Source organism: Strongylocentrotus purpuratus, unplaced genomic scaffold, assembly GCF_000002235.5.
Source record: "Strongylocentrotus purpuratus isolate Spur 01 unplaced genomic scaffold, Spur_5.0 spur5_scaffold_1, whole genome shotgun sequence".
In the NCBI taxonomy this organism is placed as follows: Eukaryota; Metazoa; Echinodermata; class Echinoidea; order Camarodonta; family Strongylocentrotidae; genus Strongylocentrotus; species Strongylocentrotus purpuratus.
In genome coordinates, this window is record NW_022145594.1 from 31,863,527 (window position 1) to 31,883,618 (window position 20,092).

At 38.8% G+C, this 20,092-nt stretch overlaps 1 protein-coding gene across 3 annotated transcripts; it reads left to right on the top strand.

Moving 5' to 3' along the window:
* Positions 1-904: 904 nt before the first annotated feature.
* Positions 905-18,388, top strand: LOC100892537. 3 transcript variants are annotated; one of them, XM_003724787.3, is made up of 6 exons: positions 905-1,300; positions 4,733-8,839; positions 9,605-9,774; positions 11,497-11,634; positions 13,593-13,682; positions 15,519-18,388. In XM_003724787.3, exons 2-6 carry the CDS (start codon positions 4,798-4,800, stop codon positions 15,774-15,776), a joined length of 4,698 nt encoding a protein of 1,565 aa, XP_003724835.2. In that variant the 5' UTR covers positions 905-1,300; positions 4,733-4,797; the 3' UTR covers positions 15,777-18,388. The 3 variants fall into 3 exon arrangements, with proteins under 3 accessions (XP_003724835.2, XP_003724834.2, XP_003724833.2); XM_003724786.3 differs by lacking the exon at positions 13,593-13,682 and adding an exon at positions 12,993-13,063 and having other exon boundaries at positions 15,519-15,615; XM_003724785.3 differs by lacking the exon at positions 13,593-13,682.
* Positions 18,389-20,092: the final 1,704 nt, after the last annotated feature.

The window sequence follows — 20,092 nt, forward strand, 5'->3', positions numbered from 1 at the left end:
TGGTGGTGGTGATATTAATGTATATTTTGATGGTAATTACAATAAGACTGATAATGACTCTGATAATGATAATGGTGATTATGAGGATGATAAAAATAGATGATGATGATGGTAATGCGGAAGACAATAAAGATGTTTTGCTTTGTTTCATTATTAATTGTTGCATGAAAATGAATCACACGTATGGATCTCGACCGTTTAAAGGCCAAGTCCACTCCAAAAATAACTTACTTTCAATAGAAGTTATCCGATTTTGCTCAACCTTTTTTGTTTGGTTTGTCTGATGTTTCTGCTTCTTTTGAAAGTTAGTTATTTTTGGAGTGGACTTGCCCTTTAAATAAAATGCACCTTCACTATAGTTTATAGTGCTAAGTTTACATAAATGCCTAGGCTATGATGTATATATAAGTACTCTAAATCTATAGTCAACAAATGTGTAAAATGTTAAACTTGTACAATCAAATAAAAGACGGTAAAAGACACAAATAAACCTTAAGTTATTACAGAGTGGTTCCTGTAAATTGGGATAAGATATTCATATTTGGACAGAAAAAAAAGAAAGAAAGCAAATCATATATAAATATTTGAAACAAGTTGAACTGGTTTTCATTTCGATACTTCTACTAGGTCAGACCTATTAAAAACAAAACCTAAATATTAAAGAAGTGGGAGAGACATTGGATAAATCAGTGATGATGAAATGTGCCATATTACCAAAAAATAATTGAAGACCAAAAAACACTGCGATTGGAAACAACTCTTGGACGATAGAAGAGGTGTTGAATTATCGTAGGGCGACTTCAGAGTTGGGTTCGTGACAACTAGCCCCTGGACTTCCGGTAATTTTCAATGGGCGGGGTCAAAGTTGCCTGACAACAATATGTAAATGAAGTGACAACAACCTCGTGAAGCATGATGGGAAGGATAATAGTAGACCGAGAAATCAATGCTCAAAATAGGAATTTCTAGGTCAAATATACAGAAATATGCCATGTCTTTCGTTTGTAATGGAAGTATGGTAGTAGGCAAACTACACATGGAATTCTGCAATTTTTCACTTTCTACAAACCTCCTTTGATGAGTTGTTAACCCCAGGATAGCGAGTATTTGGGATTAATTGAAGGGAGAAAATACGACCTTCGCTGCAAATTTTACAGCTCAGCCACAGCCACGCACAGGCGCATCCACAGCATAGCGAAATATGAGGTTACGCTGATCCGCTGATGTATGCAATGAAACGGATTTATGATTGATGTCATGACGGGGAAAAGATGAGTGCACGATCATGATTGACATGAATGTAAGTTCTTTACTTTATTCTTAATTACCCGATTCTACCATTAAAAACAATTAGAGTCTACAAATTGTAAGTGAGTTCATTGTTGTGTCATGAAATAAGTCTCAGTCTCAGTCTCAACAATAATTTTAAAGCCAACACCAAACTTAAGGGTTGGAAAAAATGAGACTAAAGTTAGATCTAGACCTAGTCTAGACCTAGACTCTAACTTAGATCAGGGAAAGAAAAAAAAGGAAAAGAAACAAAAGAGAAGAGCAGAAAGAAAGTGAAAAAAGAAAAAGAAAACGGAGAGGAAAAAGAAAGGAAAAGCAAAGAAAGGAAAAGGGGAAAAAAAGAAAATGAGTCTAGGGGGGGGGGGGGGGGGGGGGAGGGTTGTAATTGGGTGGAGTCATGTCGTTGAGAGAGCATAACAAGTGTCAGAATTCTCGCTCGATCCTTGTGTACTAGACTAGGTCTATATCAATGCAAAAGTGTGAACTCGGTTTGATGTAGAGTTGTAGACCTAGATCTAGGGACTAGTAGGGTGTCTGATCGCGCACTCGTTTTGTCTGCTAAAACCCTTCCCATAGACATTGCATGCACCCCCTATGCAGTCTATGAGTGATTTCAAGTACAGTTTTCGGTGTTGGTGTTGGTGTTGAGAGCTTGGAAAGGCTGCTGAACCGAAAAAGGAAAAAGGAAAAACTGTGCGCTAGCTCATGTTCGTAATGGCGTTATCACAGTTTTTCTTCATAATCATTTTGCCTTCAGCGTAGACTATAGAAGGGATGATATTTAGATGCTTCATGCTCAGCGAGAGTTAAAATACGTCTTGCAAGATTTTCAACATGGATTTCGATTTTGACCCATAATTTCCTAAAAAGGGACCATTAAACGGATTATTTCAGTCTAGTTGGTAAGTGGAACCGATTTATTATAGCCTAGGCCTAATTTACAATATAACATGCACAAGGTAAAATGACATTTGGGGGGATTTTTGGGCATAAAAATATGGCCACAAATGGCCATGGCGTTAGCAAGGGAATGCATATAAACGGTTTCCGTCTCTAAAGAGAGAGCCGACCCTACCCCAATAAGAGGCTAACGAACAAAAGAGACGGAAAATTTGGTCTACGATCACGAGTGCGTGCGCGCTATCGATAGCTCAACGCCGAGTGAGGTCTACTCTACAGGCGAAAAAGACTTGCGATAAAAGCATAATCCATTCAGAAATACCAATAAATAACACCATGTCGAATATCAAATGTAAAGTCATATTAAAAAATCAATAGATAAAATATCATTTCTCTTGAAATACATGTACATATGTACATGTTGTAGCTCCCAGGATTTACAGCTGTTTTGACTGTACAATTGAATTTTACCTTGGTATGATCGTGAGATTCGTGCCAGATGTTCGCATAGTTACCTGCGGTATACTGCAACACCAACACCAAACTTGAAATCATGAATTACCCAATCCCTAGGGGCTGGTGTTGGTGAATGGGAAAATAACATGTAAATCGTCAACAGCAACCGCGATACTCTGTTCAGCAGACGACATTCAACACCAGCCCTCAACACAGACTAGCGGAAATACTGTACGTCATATATCCTGAGGTCAATCCCAACACCAGCCTGATTTCAAGTTCGGTGTTGTGGCTAGTGTTGGTGTTCTCACAACACCAACACCAGCTTTCAACACCGAACTTGAAATCACTCTACATGTATGTGCATTGAAAATTCATTCAGACACCCTGGTAGAGACCACAGATTACCGACAAATACATTAATGCCAATGTGCCAATGTCTACAAATATTTAATGCTATAAACCCGGGGTAGGGGGCTAATTTTCCTACAAACTATACCCTGCATATTATGAAAATTCCTTTGTTGTGATTACTAAGGAGCATGAAAAGTACAACCTACATGTACAATGTACATCATCATTTTCTGACCTTATGAATTTGCTCTGAATTCATTCACATCAGGGAAAAAATTAATATTACTTTTTCGGGGGCTACTTTTCAAGCTTGCCTGCATGAAAATAACATTCTAAAATTTGTTTTGCATTGAACTCTATGCAAATTTACAGGGCTCTTTTCTGATTTTCGGGAGCTATTTCGCCAGAGCCCCCGTGTATTTTTTTCACTAATTTACATAGAAATATCAGTGCCCCATCCCCCCCTCTAAAAAATAAAAAAGGAATGTCAGTGCCCTCATAATGACTGACCCAAAAGTATGCCACTGGCCATTACTAATTGCCTTTTGATATCTTAAGAATTTCAAGAATATTTTGTAAATCTACTGTTGGTACTGTACATGTCTTTACAATATGCACAAGAATAAAAAAATAAAAAAATAAACACACATCAAGCTATCCAGAGTATGAATATTTCAGCTAGGGATAACAAGATTTGTTCCATTTGATTAAGAAAGCTAAGCAGCGTGTTACAAATGAAGAGAGATAGAAGAATATGGAGAACTTTGATGCTAGCTGGCCAGTATCTTGAACAGACATGCCACCTTGCAATTAAGCTAGCACTATAGCTGGCAGATTGCTTAGCACTAAGCTAGTATTCGTACAATGGCATTCTGAAGAGAAATGACATGCCATGACTACAGCGTACATGTACATGTAGGTATTGGAGTCACCATGTACAGTACATGTAAATTGTTGTTAGACCTTTTGGTCCGACATCCTTGGAGATATTGATCGGTTTCTCTGAAAAGAGTTATTGATTTCTAGCTTGTTTAAGACTATTGTGTAGACTGGACCTCTTAGGGATTATTCGGATATCTATTGATGGCGTTTGACATAAGGCGTGTTGTAGGGGGTTATAAGGGGCATGCAGGAATGCGGCTGTGCATGCCCTTGGGTGCTCTGGCTTTTTACTGAATTATTGAGTTAAATGACTCTATAGGAAACTAAGGAAGGTATTAACTACATTGTATGTACATACATTTACATGTACACTGTTGTGTGTTGAGCTGTTACTAGAACAGGTGAATTAATGTGGATTTACCGAATGTGTTTGTGGATTTAACAAATGTATTGACAATTTAATTTTTTTGAGTTGAATTAGTTGACAAGTTGGTCCATCAAATTAACAACGAAAACAAACAAATCGAAACAAGTAAAATTTAGGAACAACATACACTGATTAACATATATGTTTTATAATATGGGTTATTTAGTGAATTCTACTCAGCAGAAATACCTAGACTTTTCCTTCTTATCCTTTAATAATTGTTTTTGGTAAATTACATTTACATTTTTTGTTTCCCTTGAAAATGGTTTCTCATTGAAACATACTAAAGGAACCTGTCTACAATGAACACTTTTTGTGTTTCCCTTGGGCAGTCACTATAGACTGGTTTGACTGTACTACATTTACCACCCCTCTAATACACATATTAGATTATTACATTATTGTCCTCTTTTCTCTCTGTAGATTTACAAAAGGCTACTGCCACAGTGTCACAACCATACTGACGACCTGAAAGAGAATGGGTACTGATGGCATCATCATCAGGGAAGATCACAGCTCACAACCTACATCTCCTGCAGGATGACCCGGACGACGTTCCAGGAGACGGAGAAGGCGCAATGATGCCTGACAACGATTTAAACCTCAGGACGGAAACTGCCGGTAGTCTGTCTTCCGTCGACAGCCGGCAGATGGACGAGTCCCCGGTGGATGATAGGGCATCTCCAGCAAATCTCAGCGAGGAAGCGAAATACCAAGAGGAACTCAAGGAGCGAGTGAAGAAATCCTTCGCAGATTTAGGAATCGAGCCAGAGGGTGTGTTGTTGAAGGATAGTTTGGATGACACTCCAAGGGATCCCATTGAAATCAAGGAGGATCTGCCCTACGAGGAGGGGTCGCAAGGGGAATATGACTCTAGGAGGAGAAAGGAAAATGTTAATAATAATGTGAATGAGGATGAAATTGATTCCAGTGAAGAACTTGGTGATGATCGTAATGATCTTGACAATGAGGAAGAACACCCATTAGACGATGATGATAACTTCCTTGCAGACTCTCTTGAAGCTGCTACACCTAGTCATCAAGGACAGCCCGACCACAGAGCGGAGACTAAGAATATTCCTTTGCATCCTGACGATGATAATGTGCAAGAAAGTGATGATAATCCCCCAGAATTTGGAGTGAGCGATGAGCCTCATGTTGAGGAGGATGAAGACGAAGATGATTTTGTGAGAGACTCCTTGGAAACAGGCAGGGCCGAATCAGAGCTGCATAACCTTAATGATTCAAATCCCATCGGCCTTGGAGATGAAGGACAAGAACCATTTGATGGAGATGCATCAGATAGCTTCCCTACCCCTATAAACCACACCATTCCTGATGATGTTAGTCCAGAAGAACGTGATAAACAATCTCCCCATTTGTCAGAGCCACTGCAGCCAGAGGATATAGTTGATGATGGAAGCGCAGAACCTCTCCATGTAGGAGAGGACATAGCAAACAATCATGGTGAAGAGGAAACATTCAATGACGCTGTGGAACCTGATGAAGCAAGAGCTCCATCAGAGCTAGCATATGAAGATTTGACACAAAGGACGTTAAATGGTAATGATGATGATGCATTAGATGGTGGATATGGCAACGGTGGACCCGAGAATGATGCGCAACTACAAATCGGTGACCGGAATGAAACTCCACTAGAACATGATTATGATGATGATGAAAGGCAAAGCTATCCTTTGACAGGTGGATCTGTGCTGTCTAATGGAGATCACATTGAGGATGGTTATCCCAATGATGTTCAGAGTACAGGCAAGAAACCCATGTCTAGTGATTCAAGGCAACAGGAATCTAGAGAAAATTCATCTTCGCTTTCAAATTTAAAAAACAATTCCAAAGGACCTCATGGGAGGCCTCCTTCTGGTGGATCAATACACTCGGTTCTCAGTAACTTGAACAGCAGGCAGAGCCCTAGCAGGCAGCGGGACCCTGTGGGTGTTATCCCTAGTCCAGGGCACCAGACAAGTTCAGGGAGTCGTACTCCCGTGAGATCACGAGATAACTCTAGGGAGAGAGGAATGTCTTCCAGGTCAAGACAGTCGCCAAGTGACAGGTCAAGACATACACCAGCTGATGGGGTGTCTTCTGCTACATCAAGACCTCTTTCTGGCAACAGGAATGGATCATCTAAGCCCAGATATGGTTCAGGAGGTTCAAGACACCCTGACAGCAGAGAAGGAGAGAGGGGTCGTAGAGGTTCAAATGATATAAACATTCCAAGATATTCACGCAAAGGTATGAATAATTCAGATATTGATAATGAAAGTTTGAGGGAAAATCTCAGGAATACTGAAAACAGAGAATATGGAGCAAGGAGCGGGTCAGGTAAATTAAAAAGACTGCCATCTGGATCAGAAAAATCTCGGAAGGAAGAACCAGCCAACGAACCTAATCATGCCGACCTTGCTATGAAACCCCCTCCAGGACCTCCAAGGCAAAATTTAACCTCTCCAATTGCATCATTGGCTACTAAAAAGCCAAGTCCTAGAGATTTTATGACACCGGGACAGCGAATGGAGGTTGATGAAAACAAACAGTTCTGGTCTGACATGCATCAAGCTGGTGTCTTTAACCAGCCTGTAAATCCTTCTGCTGTAAATCCGTCCACAAAACCAAGGAATGACCAAGTGGAGAAGATGCAATTAAAGAATGGGGAAAAGGTTAGAGTGGAATACATTTCTGATGACAGTGGCGATGAAGATCTTCACTTTGTAGACGAGAAAGGAAGTCCAATCGACCAACTTGGCAGACCACTCTTTGCTCCCCAAACTCCTGCAACACCAGATTTGAGGATAATGTATAGGATGAAACCATCTCCGCCCAGGCAAAAGTCAAATAAAAAGTCTTCAAGTGGAAGGCAACGGACAAGAGATGTGTCTGCAGCCGATTCATCAAGGTATGGAAGCGGCTTCAGCACCAGAAATGGATCAGGAAATAAGTCTGGTAGAGAGGGCTCCCGGATCCCTGTGAGACAGCCGGTTGATAGACAGGTTTCTCCGATTGAAGATGAAATTTTGTCAGTCGAAACCCAGCAAGAGGGAATCTTAGACACGACCATTCCAACAGCGCCACCGCAACAGGAGCCTCCAAGAGAAAGACCTGTGAAATCTGCTTCCCTTCAAACAGGTATAGATGATCCACCACCACCAGAAGATGTTGAGGAGTCTGATTTCAAGAGGCCTGTTCAAGAAGCGTCCATTCAGACCGTGGCACGTGAAAGTGCAATTCAGACATCTGATGGGGACTTCACAGGGAATAATGACAACACCTTGCCTTACCAAAGCCCTCTTCAGTCTCCGAGGCATACAAGAGAAGTAGCACCATTTGGACAAGTGCGGGTTGCTCCATATCAGCAGCAGCAAGGTCCAGGGTATCAGCCTCCTTTACCAGGTTATCATCAACAGGGTCCAATGCCGTTTCCTGCAGGTGCGTACGCACAGCAAATCCAAGGCAATTACCAGGGTAATCCACAGGCACATTGGCAACCTGTCATGGGACAACAAGGCTACCCAAACCAGGGCCAACAATTCGCTGCCCCTCTTCAGCCGCAGTTTATGGATCCTTTGATGAGTCCAGGGATGAACCAGCAAATGCCTCCACAGATGATGCCAAATTACCCTGGCCCACAGTATCATCCACAAATGCAGAATCCTACGCAACAAGTAGCCTTTCAGCCGCAAATGCCGCAACAGCCACATCCTGTATTGCAGAACCAATATCAGCCAGATCCACAGGGATACATGGAAAGTCCAGGTAGGCCATATCCTGGACAAGACATGGAGCAGCCCTACACAAATGAGAGAGATACTTCCGGGCAATCAGAGAGGAAACAATCAGGACCTAGGAGACAACAGCCAAAACCTAAACACAATTTCATTGACCTTAACAAAACATCAGCCAAGTTGAGGCGAGATCCTCCAAATAAAAAGTATACAGAGAATCTCAACCAAAAGAAAGGCTTCAAGTCACCAATGAACCCAAGGAAACCTCTGCCTCATATTTCGAGGGAAAGCTCCCTGGATGATAGCCAGGCTTCTTCAACTGGATGGACACCACATGGAAGTGCAACTAGCCGTTCAAATGACCAGTGGGCGCAGGCGGTGCAACGGGAACAGCAGATGATCCTGCTAGCTCGAGGCATGTCGGACCCCAACATCTATCCCCAAGGACAAGGGCCTCCAGGACACATGCGGAATGCATCCGTACCTGGCAGCTATGCAGGTGGGACTACATACCAAGGAGGCTATCCCACTCCTGACACCAATCCTAACCAGGTTAACGGTCAGCCGTACAGCTGGTCTGCTGACCGTGCAAACACCTATGCGAGAATGAATGCAATGCAGAACGCCAACCAAGCAGGAATGGGAGGTCCGTTCGGCATGGATCCTAGGGGTAGCTTTGAGGTGAACCAGACTAGTCCAAGACAAAGGATGGCCTACACTCATCCCATGCCCTCCAACACAAGTCCATTCCAAGTACTTCCAGATATCCACAACTCTGGAAGAAGAAGTGGTGAGTTTATGATTTTTTTGACATATGCTCTGTTGACATTTGCTCAGGTCCTTATTTCGTTCAAGTTGGAGGGTAATTAATGTAAATGGTAGTGATTGGTTTCAGTTATGTTAAGGGTTGTAGTAAAGTGTTTGGTCCAGGGGTTGAGGTTCATGTTTTATGTTAGAAATGGAATGAGGAGCAGTTATTGTGGAAGCATGGGCTGTAGAACTGTCTTTAAAGTTCTTATTTCATAGTCTGATACAAAATTGATATTTTGTTCGTCTATCTTTGTATATCTTATCCTGATTTCTATGACACATACAATTACTTCCTTCCTTAGAAATGCTGTTGGTAGATAAATACAATTCTGAAGTAGTATTGTGGTTAGAAGTAAATCAAATATATTCATACGTGACTAGAAACTGTTCACAAATTAATCAAATGTGTCATAAACATCAGGATGAGATGTTTAGACAAATGAAATACAAATAATTATACCACATTTGCTACTTTTGTAAGTGTTTTTGGCAAATGTACAATGAAATCAAATTTGAGAAAAAAGGTCAAAATTCTTTTTGAACACACTTACTTCTAATCATTTTTGCCCATAACTTGCTAACAGTTTTTGTCAAGCATCATTAAAGATATGTTTATAGTTATTTTTCATTCCCAAGCACAAGAGTTAAACAAAAATCATGTGTCCACTCATTCAAATAGTGGTTTCATAAATTCATATCTTCTCACTAAATTCTGAACTTTAAACTTTGAACTTTGAACCTACAGGAGAAGACAAGGAACTGAGGACGAGCGACCCAGATGGTTACCTCACCAAGCTCCAGAAACAGAAGCAGGGCCCTCAGTACAGACCGTACACCCTCAAGGACTTCCAGAATCTCAAGAAGGATTTCAAGCTTGGAGGACTGGGGCCAGACAAGGAGACTATGGGCTTCAGGGTAAGGCCGATCAAGTTTGATTTTTAATCCATTGCTTTAAAACCCCACTGTCCTACTTGTAGCTACTTGCTCCCTCTATATAGAAAACTTCCCCAATCGGTGCCTGTTGGTCCCCCATGATCCTCTTTTTTTTATGTTATTTGAGAGCTGAGTTAATGAGATAGCCGCCTGTCAGTGACCTCGCTGTGTGGTCTAATCCCTTCTGGCCCAGTAGTATTGACGGTCTTTAATACGGGAACCAGCTACATCCTACAGTAATCCTAGGGTAATTGTGATTTTTTAAATATTTTTTACCTGACTGCTAAGAAAACATAAATGCTTGTTAGTAAGCAACCAGAGGACCGACGGCTTTAGGTCCTCTCCGAGGGACATTATGGACTTTTAGATTTGCATGTACTGATACTTATGACGTCCATTCAAGGCAGTGCATTTAAAAGGGCATCGATCGTAGCAATCCACGTTGTCGTTGTGCAAATCTAAAAGTTCCTATTGATAATGAAAGACCACTTCAAGGGATCAAACAGTTACTTCCTTCTTTAGAAATGCTGTTGGTGATAAATAAGATTCTGAAGAAGTGTTGTGATTTAAATCAAATCTATTCATATGTGACTAAAAACTGTTGATAAACTAACAATATATACAGAAGGGTTTTGTCATATTTTAAAGGTTACCACAACTGTGCAGAAAGAGGAATAACATATCATTAAATTAAAGTGTTCAGCGTCAACTGTGCTTGGGAGAGGAAAAGAGAACTGAATCACTGTGACCCTCGGGTCTCTCTTCCCTGTATAACTGATTGGGGTTGTGCAGGTGGACCACTACACAGGTGTTTCCCCCTACTCTTTAATACGAATAGTGCTGTGGGTCCTTAACACGCAAAGGTGGTGCCTCTCCTCTACACAGGGCCTCAGTTTTACGTCCTATCCGAGGGACCGAGTGTTTTCCACTGTAAGATAGCCTGTGTCTATAAAACAAGGGAAGGGCGCGTTAACAAACAAGAAAAGGCTTCAGTCATATGCCTGGGTTGGATTCGAACCCACGATTTTCAGTTCGACAGGCAGACATTTAACTGACTAAGCCAATCAGGCTTCCTATATCTTTTATTGTTAGTTGATTTAGACATCATGTTTCCACTGCCTAACAAAGTTTGAAAATCATTGAGGAGATTATGTAATCTAGAATGACGTAGCACTTGATACAAATGTCTACAAGCGCTTTAAAGATGATATTAACCCACTCATCAATCATACAAACAATAAGTGACCCTTTTCACTCCCTGTATACCTGTATAAAATTGCATATTCAACTGCGATGCCTCCTGTATCCTCCCAGGGGGGTGTTTCACAAAGAACCTAAGTTGAATTTATCTTTAAGTTGGAATTGACAATTATGGAAAGCCATTAACACCTTTGAAAATATTTTGTAAAAGTTATTTTAAAAGGCATAACATGTTGATTCAAATCATTCATATTTTCTATTATCAATGCTACAAATGGCTCTCCATAATTTTTAAGTCCAACTTTAGAGTTAAGTTTGATTTAGGATCTTTGTGAAACCCACCCCCCCCCCCCCCCCCCCCCCCCCCCCCCCCCCCCCCCGTACCCCATTTTTCTCCTTGGCACAGAGGCAAAATTGAAGTCATCAAAAATATTTGCATAAAAAGCAATGTGAATTAGGAATCCATAAATGTCATGTTCATGTACATGTATTTGTTTTGTTCAGAGTGAGAAAGTGGCCAGACAGCGGGATTACGCCAGACAGGTGATGGAACAAAACAAGAAGATCATCAGGACCAACCCTAACGCCGGTAATACCCCAGGGAAGGACAGCCCACAGACAGAAGCCTCCAAGAGAGAACTGGTAAGAATCGTTGAAAGCTCTTTAAAGTCGTGACCAGAGAAGCCCTGTTTTGGACATAACTTGGAAAACTTTGAAAATTACCTGCAACAGCAAAATGAATTAATAAAGATTTGAGCAAAGTGAACTTGAAACTTCTGTATCGTGACTCCTTCAGTGCCACCAACTTTTTAAATGATCTTAAAGACATGTACACTTTCAAAGAGCTTACTGTTGACTGATCCTCCTTTGTTTCAATGCTAACTTTCTTTGAAATGAAATGATCTCTTTTGGGAATATATGCATCAGAATGAACATACCAAATTTGCTTCAGGAAGAAAACTGACCATTCTTAGTCCAAATAATTGAATCCTTGGCCATGTTTCATAAAACTTGTTAAGTTGTTATCAATTACAAAAAGCAATAACTTTTATAAGCTACTGAAATCATGGCATTTGATTGGCTAACAGCAAATTTATAATAGAAATTTATCATTTGTTATTGATAACATGTTTTTTTTATGAAACAGGACCCAGTTCTTGGGGGGTATTTGGCACCCACATAATGTAAAGGGTTTAACAAATCAATATGTTTTTTAATCTTTTGCAACAAATTAGCCTTTTGCTGTTTATTTACATAGCATTTTTTTTTTTTTAGAGGTGGGTGTTCAGTTTACAGTGTCTTTTCTGAACAGCCTTAAAAGAAGAGAACTTTTAGAAACATAATTACTAGCCTGTAGAATATGTTTTGGATTTAGCTTGAAATAAGGAAAGGGAATTGTTATTTTTATCTGCTTGGGAGGGGGAGGTATAGGAGAGGAGGATTTATTTGTGCTCTATTGCAGGGGTGAGAAAACAAATACGAACAAGAAGTGCCTGTGATTTTAAGATCAGTTGAATATGGAAATTCATTTTTGTTTTTATATAAGTACATAGCCTCTTCATTGGTATATTACCATAATTATAACGTGTAACTTGTGATATACACATGTATATGTTTGTAATTGTTTTTAAGGAATTTGGATTTTTTAAATGTCAGTTATATTTTGGAAGAACTATAAAACACAAACTTTGTAGTGCACTTTTTGTCATTGTTTTTTCATACTCTTTGAATCTATCTCACTGGGCCTACAAAGTGGTTACCTAATTTGATTATGGAGCACTATGTTGTTCACAAACTTTCATTTCATGAGTGTTATGCAATGTTCTAGACATTAGAAGTGATCATTTTCAGGCCTTTATAAATTATCTTTGTTGATACTTATTACCCCATAGTTCCACCTTTGTTCTTAGGCTATTTTATAATGTGTACAGCAACTATTGAATGATATATTTACATGACATGATCCATATTTCTCCCCCCTTTTAAATGAAATCATGCAGAGCAACTCATTTCCCTATGGGTCATTTAGATGACAAACCAGCAAGATTTTTTCAAGTTTTTAGACGTATTGGTGAGAGTGCATAACATGCAACATTTCCCTATCTTGTCATTTGTTTGAGGTTTTTAGTAGAACAAAACAAATCAAACTCACATCATTACTTACGCACATCTAACCATCACCAATTCTTTGCCCATTATACCGGTAATTGTTGTTCCCATATAAACAGATCAAGATTCTGATAATTTTCATTTAATTTTTTTCATTCATAAGGTGAATACATTTAGTCTTGCCCCTAATTTATATGTTAGATACTAATTTTGGAGTTTAAAAAATCAAAAGACCACCACAGAACAATGCAGTGATACTATACCTCATTGTGTTGAAATGGGGCTTGAATTGTAGCTGAAATTTTGGCGGGGCGTTATTCTCTGGCCCCATTCTTCTCTGCGGCCTCAATTAATGTCAAAACCTGTTTTATGCATTCTGTGACAATGTCTAATTCCTCTTATTTTCATTTCTTTCTCCTTCATTCTTACAACCTCCTCCCCTCCCCGACTTACAATCCTTGCCCGAAATGGTGGTCCTGTTCAAATCTTAGATGCTAACCTATGCCGAATCGGTTCCCCTTCCCCGATTAAAGAACGATAAGAGCCCTGCTGATCAGTCGCCCCGGGACACAAGATCTGTGGTCAGTCTAAAATGTTTTTTATCGTAGGGTGGCACATGCACTATCTTTAACATGCACATATAACGTAGTGTTTTGCAGTCCAAACTTAACCCTGATATGACAAAAAGACAAAAAGACTCTCGATGTGATTAAAGAAACAGAAGATTTTCAATGAATGTAATTAATTATGAGGAGGATTTTCATAACTTATTATAAATGATGAAAATTGCAATTTAAAGAAATGTTGTTTATGTTCTGAGGTGTGGGTGAAATTTTGATGCCACTAGTTGCTCTGCGCATAAGATCTTATGGCGCACCATCATCTCCCCATCCCCACCCCCAACTTAATTTAAAAATGTCTCTGTAGGTTTGACCAGCCAAAGGACAGAATTGGGATGAAACATGTACTTATATATGGAGTGCGGCGTTAGATGCCATGCAAAGATTGTTTAATTTATACAGCTTGTATTTAGCCGGAGAGTAAGGGTTGAACTATCAAATGCAGTCCATAGTGAGTAGATTTTCCGGCCCTCTACTGACTTACAAACCCGCAAACTGAGTAAAGTTATGTGGCTATGAGTATGGGGAAAGGAAAATCATGACATAAAAATGTTCCCGAGAGAAGTCTTTGATACTAATTTCATGCACTGACCTCTTCCTCCTTGTGTGGTATACCCTCGTCAACATGGAGAATTGTTATGTGTATTATTATCCATTCCACCACATTCAAAACTGGCAAATGTATGTATTTGTCACGGTGTGCAGTGAATCCGTAATCAGATTGTATTTTTGGGTTTTATTTTTTGAGCTCATTTGGGGGATAAACATTGCCTAGTCACATTCCTGTCATCTAATATCATAGTCGGGAGTTATACACACCCAGAAGTGTTTTACGTATGAACATTAGGAAAAGTTGTGTCAACTTGTGATCTATGTTACCCTTTTTCTTGATGTGAAGATTAAGACTAGGATGACTGTTGGGAAAAACTAACTTTGCACAAAGCCTAACATCCATTGTTAATGATTTGCAGTGAATTATTAATATCGAGCCTATATTTTGGAAATGATTTACAGTGGATGATTGTTTTGCTTCTGAAAAGAGCTTCTCTGGTTGCTCCACATTTTATGATTTTTTTTTTTTTGTGGACAAATTCAGTACTGATGGTTCATTCAAATAATGCCTAAATGAGTCCGGAAACCGAAATGTACATATTTTTATTTTTCCGTACACAATTATAGATGAAAACATAGTGTCAGAATCAGTAGCTTCATAACTGAGTGAGGAGAACCACTGCACATTTTCACTCAATACACATGTGAATGTTCTATGTCTTTTGTGCAACACCATGAAAACCATGAAAAGTATCTAGGTCACCTGGAAATAACAAATTCTAATATTCAAATAAATGTCCTTTAAGGAGAAAGTTGGTACTGTAATGTGAAAGAATAGTATTGACATGAAACATAGGCAAGTTAGGTTTTCTTTTTAAAGTTATCATAGTGAACTGCAAGAATGAACTAAATTATCTGAACGTAACATTAACAGATAAAAGTTATTACAAAAACCAAGCAAATTATAAAAGTAAGTGCTTTTGACTTTTTTTAGGCAAATTAGATTTTTTTCTTGTACAGATAAACTGCAAGGTTGAAGTAGAATGTTGGGACTAAACAATAGTATGGAAAGCAAAGAAAAGTACACCCCCCAAAACGTCCTTTCTTACGATGTAACCTGATAAGTGTCAGAAGCTTGATTTTCATTTTTGTTTGATATATATAATTCCTTAATAGATTTGTTCTAGACAGCATTCCTTTGTACTTTAACAAACATATCACCTCATTCCTCTTTCATTTCTACAGGCCTTAGAGTATGCAAAACAAATCCCCAAGCCCCGCATCCCTACGCCACCCGAGGTGCTCCACGACAGACTCTACGGCAGCGGGGCCAACTCCAGGAGTAGTGGAGCCGGTTCCAGGTCCTCGAGCGTGAGAGAAGAGACCGCAGGGACCCGTGACGAGAACACTGCGTTAGAGATGGCACGACTGCAGGAGCTCACGCAGAGGCACAATCAAGAGAAGGATGCACTTGATAGGTTAAGAAAAGGAACCTCTACGTGACATGTAACATATTGCAAAATCTTAGACCAAGTGTGAGACCTAGGCCTACAGGTAGTCCCAGTTTTAGAATTAGAGATTGCAATGTTTGCAGGAACTCAGAGGTGCAAGGAATACATGGATGAGATGGATTACTTGACAAAACGACTCTCAGCATGATGATTGACCTGTTTGCAAGTCTTGGACTAAGACCTAATCTTAGACCAAGTCTTAGAGATGGTAAGGTTGCAGGAACTCTCCAAGATATCACAAGCAGGCACAGAATAAACTGGAGAGGTAAAAGGTATAAGAAAAGGAGTTAAACCATGTTTTACCACTTTTTAGTTCTTAGACCCACTCTTGAAACCAAATCAGAGCTCAAGGCATGAGACTAAGTTCTTGAAGACCAAGTCTCAAACAAAGTCTGAGACCCTAGACTTAGATTTACATGGAATCTGAGCCCAAGTCTAATACTTGGTCTGAATCACAGTTTCAGGTCCTTGGGACTGAACCTGAGATCTAGTCTAAGGCCTAGTTTTCGACCTAGTCTGAGATCCCTTCTGAGACTGGGTCAAAAACTTTACCATTCTTCCAGCCAGAGCTCCTATCCTCTTCCCTACCCTCCCCTCTTTCCCCATCCTTCCAATCATATAATATGTAACCCATTTTTTCCCTTCTCATTTTATTGTCCGTTACTATCCTAATCCTATTGCATTGAACTTGTAATACATGTACTGCGACGCTGTCAGAATCATTCTGTAGATAAACTATATATTTTTTTAAAGATTAATTTTTTTGGTATACCTTTCCGCACCCATCTTATTACCTCAGCCCAGTATACATTTATTTTTATACCACTCCTGTATAAATAACAATAATGTCATTTAGTAGTCAGTGCAAGCATTTAACAAAATAACTTGTCAACCAACGATCAATATTACTTTCAGAACAAGAGTTGAAGGATATACATCCACATTTCACATGCTAAATAAATGTTTTGTATTGTCATAGAGCATATTAGGGTAATGTTCTGTCTAGATATTATAAATCAGGGGAACAAAATATGAAACGAACAGAAAATAACAAGAACAAGGATTCTTTAGAAGTGTACATTGTATATTTTCTGTATTTACCCCATAAACATCCTGTAGAAAAAACCCAATATCAATGTTTACTGCACAAAAATAGGCAAATATTTCACCAATTAATCGTAAAAGACAACACAATAATTTTTGTTACTCGTCATGTCATTGTAAAAATGATTGTATGTTAGTGAAGAATGGAGGGATTGTTATAGTTTGTCATGACAACAAGGTGTGAATTGTTTAAGGTTGGCAGCATCAATTTAGAAATGTGAAGAATTGTAATCCCCTCATGTATATATAAGGCTAATTTACACAGGCCAAAAACTATTTTTTCAAAAATCATCGTTTTATTTTCACTGCCATTCACACACCTGGAAAAAACCATTGGCGTTTTCTTATTCTGATTTTTCACTCCTTGGAAATGAGGAGAGACAATTAGTTAGTTCTGATATGACACGGTGAACCGCTGCATAAAAGCCAGTGCCGTGCTTTTTTTTTAAAACGTGTGAATGAATGGCAATTAGTTTGCGCAACAAATGTCCTCCACGTATTCACTGAGCTCTGTGTTACTAGATACAGAAATATGAAGCATATTACCTTTTACATCATCATTTTAAAAAAACGCAGCAATTTTGTGGCATGATATGTGAATGATTTGTGTGTGACTGGCCAGAAATTGTCACGCTTTGATTGCATGTTTGTATTTTGTTTGTGAATTGCCAGTTTGGGGTTAACCGTCCATTGTACTTGCCTTGTTGGTAGGCCTGAAGTGTCTTAATTTGGTCTGAAATATTGTCAAATGTCCTGTTCATTGTACTATAATGCAAAATACATTACTTTGTATATTAAATTTTTTCTCTGTGTGTTTATACTTTACTATAGGACATTGTTAGAATTGTTATTGATGTTGTGTGATGCAGCTGGTTAGGTCAGTCAAATAGGGAACAAGATTGCCCAAGAAAATGTGTAGCTCTCATGTACAATGTAACTCTATAAACAACCTACTCAGGGTGGCCCACAAGGGATTTAAACATGTAACAGTGACTGATTTAATTTTTTTATTTTATTGTTCAGGTTTGAAAATCAGCAACAGGTTGATATGTTCTCAACCAAAATTATTATATAGGAAATATCAGTCATGAATTCAAAAATACTTCAAGCATGGATCAAAGTGCATCTAAGAACCTTACAGCCCTTAAACAAGCCATGGAGTCTAGCTTCATGCTTCGCATTCATCACTTCGCATTCATCACTTCGTGCTCCTTCCACGTTCCGAAGTTGCGTGTTTGAATTTATTTTTTGTGGACCACCCTGGTATCAAACCTATCCATTGATTTACTGTGGGTCTTTAGAGAGATAAATACCTCGCAAGTACCATCAGCTATTCACAGTTTGTCACAGGTTGACAATTGTACTTGGATAGTCAGAATGCAAATTGCGTAACGGTACATTGCTTGTTGCTAGGTTGGACAAACATTACGGCTTGACATAACAACATATTGGAATCCATTATTTATGACAGGTGAATGAATTTTTTTTTAAAAGGCGCTTGTTTTGTTCAGAGTGAGAAAGTGGCCAGACAGCGGGAATATGATGGACAAAGAAAGCGGACAAAATATACAGTTCCTCATTCTACCCTCAACAATTGCTGTGGTAGACAAAGGAACATCCCTTCACCGCTATTATGTAAAAATGTGTAGAACAGGTGATATGCATGTGACACTTTCTTTGTCCGTCATGTTCATAGTGTTGACTGATGCATTTAAATACACCTTGAATATCATGTACTTCCTGTCCCGGACGCGCAGGCATTCTTTAATGTTTTACTTGCCTGCAATCTTCAGGTCGAGTAGTCTGTCTAGAGGACCATTCTGAAGAATCAAATCAATTAAGAGTTTGAAGAATAGCTACGAATACAGACCATACTGTACTGGAGTTTTTCATCTTGCACTCATCAGAGTCAATCGCATGAATGAACGGAAAGCAGATACTTTGTTCATTTTTGCGATTTCCTCTAATGAGCGAAAGACAAAAAGCTTCAGTTTGTCTGTATTCGATGCTGTTCTTCTATGTTGTAGTATGAATCGTCTCCTGAAATAAGAGTTTGCAAATGTTCTAGGTTTCAGTGTGAATATGGCATTGTAGAATGTAATTGTAGAATGATATTGTGTTCATTAGTTTAGCATAGTTGACTACATGTTTCGGCTACATATTGTCAGGCAAAAGTGTTATTGTGTGACTGACATATGTTGTAATAGTTGTAAGAGTATTAAAAAGTCCCACTTAATTGTAAAACCAGTAATACGCACCAAGAAATTAAATAATTGTTAATGTCAAAAGTAGGCCACTGATTGTTTTTATTATATGAACATACATTTACCTGCTTGAGTCTGGTTATGGATGTATGACAGTCAAAACTGTCTATAAATACCACCCAAGGGAGACAAGAAAAGTGATCTTTATAGGCAGGTGGTCTTTATGTACAGGTTCCTTTAAGACATATTTTCAATGAGAAACCATTTTCAGGGGAAACCCAAAATGTGGTATATGTAAACAGGTTGTCACTAAAGCAGGTTTGACTGGTTTGACAAGGATAAATCTGGCAGTGCTTGTCAGAAAATAATATCTTCAAATACCTGTCCTATTCTTGTTTTTCTGTGGCCAGCAAATTCTGCTTTTCTCAGTTTGAATTCGAAATGTAAACCTATATGAGAGGGTAAAAATCCACCAATACACTAAAGTAGGTCATTTATATGTTACTAACATGTTTCAAAGGATTTTTTAAAAGCAGGCCATACTTTTCCTTTTCTCTCCAGTGTAACTTTAACTTGTGAATTTTTATGAACTTTCAATGTTTTTTAAAATGAAATTATGTTCACTTATATTCTGCTTCTATCTTATACATGATATATATAATACCTATATAGTTTTATGGAAGTTTTGAATATTTTTATTTTGTATAGCAAACCGTGTGCCACATCTACATGTGACTAAATGTTATTATAGATATTGTGTAGATGAACAATAAACTGTGATATGTTATATGCAAGAAGTAATATAGAATAATTGTTGTATTCTTTTTGTGGTTGCAGTGTTGATAGAGAAATGTTAAATTGTTGATGTTGCATACATTCTGAATATTTTTTACAAGTTTATTGTTTAAGTTTAACATGGCTTAAGTGAACAAATTCTTCAGATTTGGTCCCTTTTAGAATGAAACAATTTTGGATTTAATCCAGAAGATCACTTCGCGAT

Bases quoted from the DNA above. Each gene is read 5' to 3' on its own strand.
- LOC100892537 (XM_003724787.3), top strand. From the start codon at position 4,798: ATGGCATCATCATCAGGGAAGATCACAGCTCACAACCTACATCTCCTG. The intron at 8,840-9,604 runs GTGAGTTTATGA...TTGAACCTACAG, and splicing joins CAACTCTGGAAGAAGAAGTG to GAGAAGACAAGGAACTGAGG. The intron at 13,683-15,518 runs GTCAGTCTAAAA...TCATTTCTACAG, and splicing joins CCCGGGACACAAGATCTGTG to GCCTTAGAGTATGCAAAACA.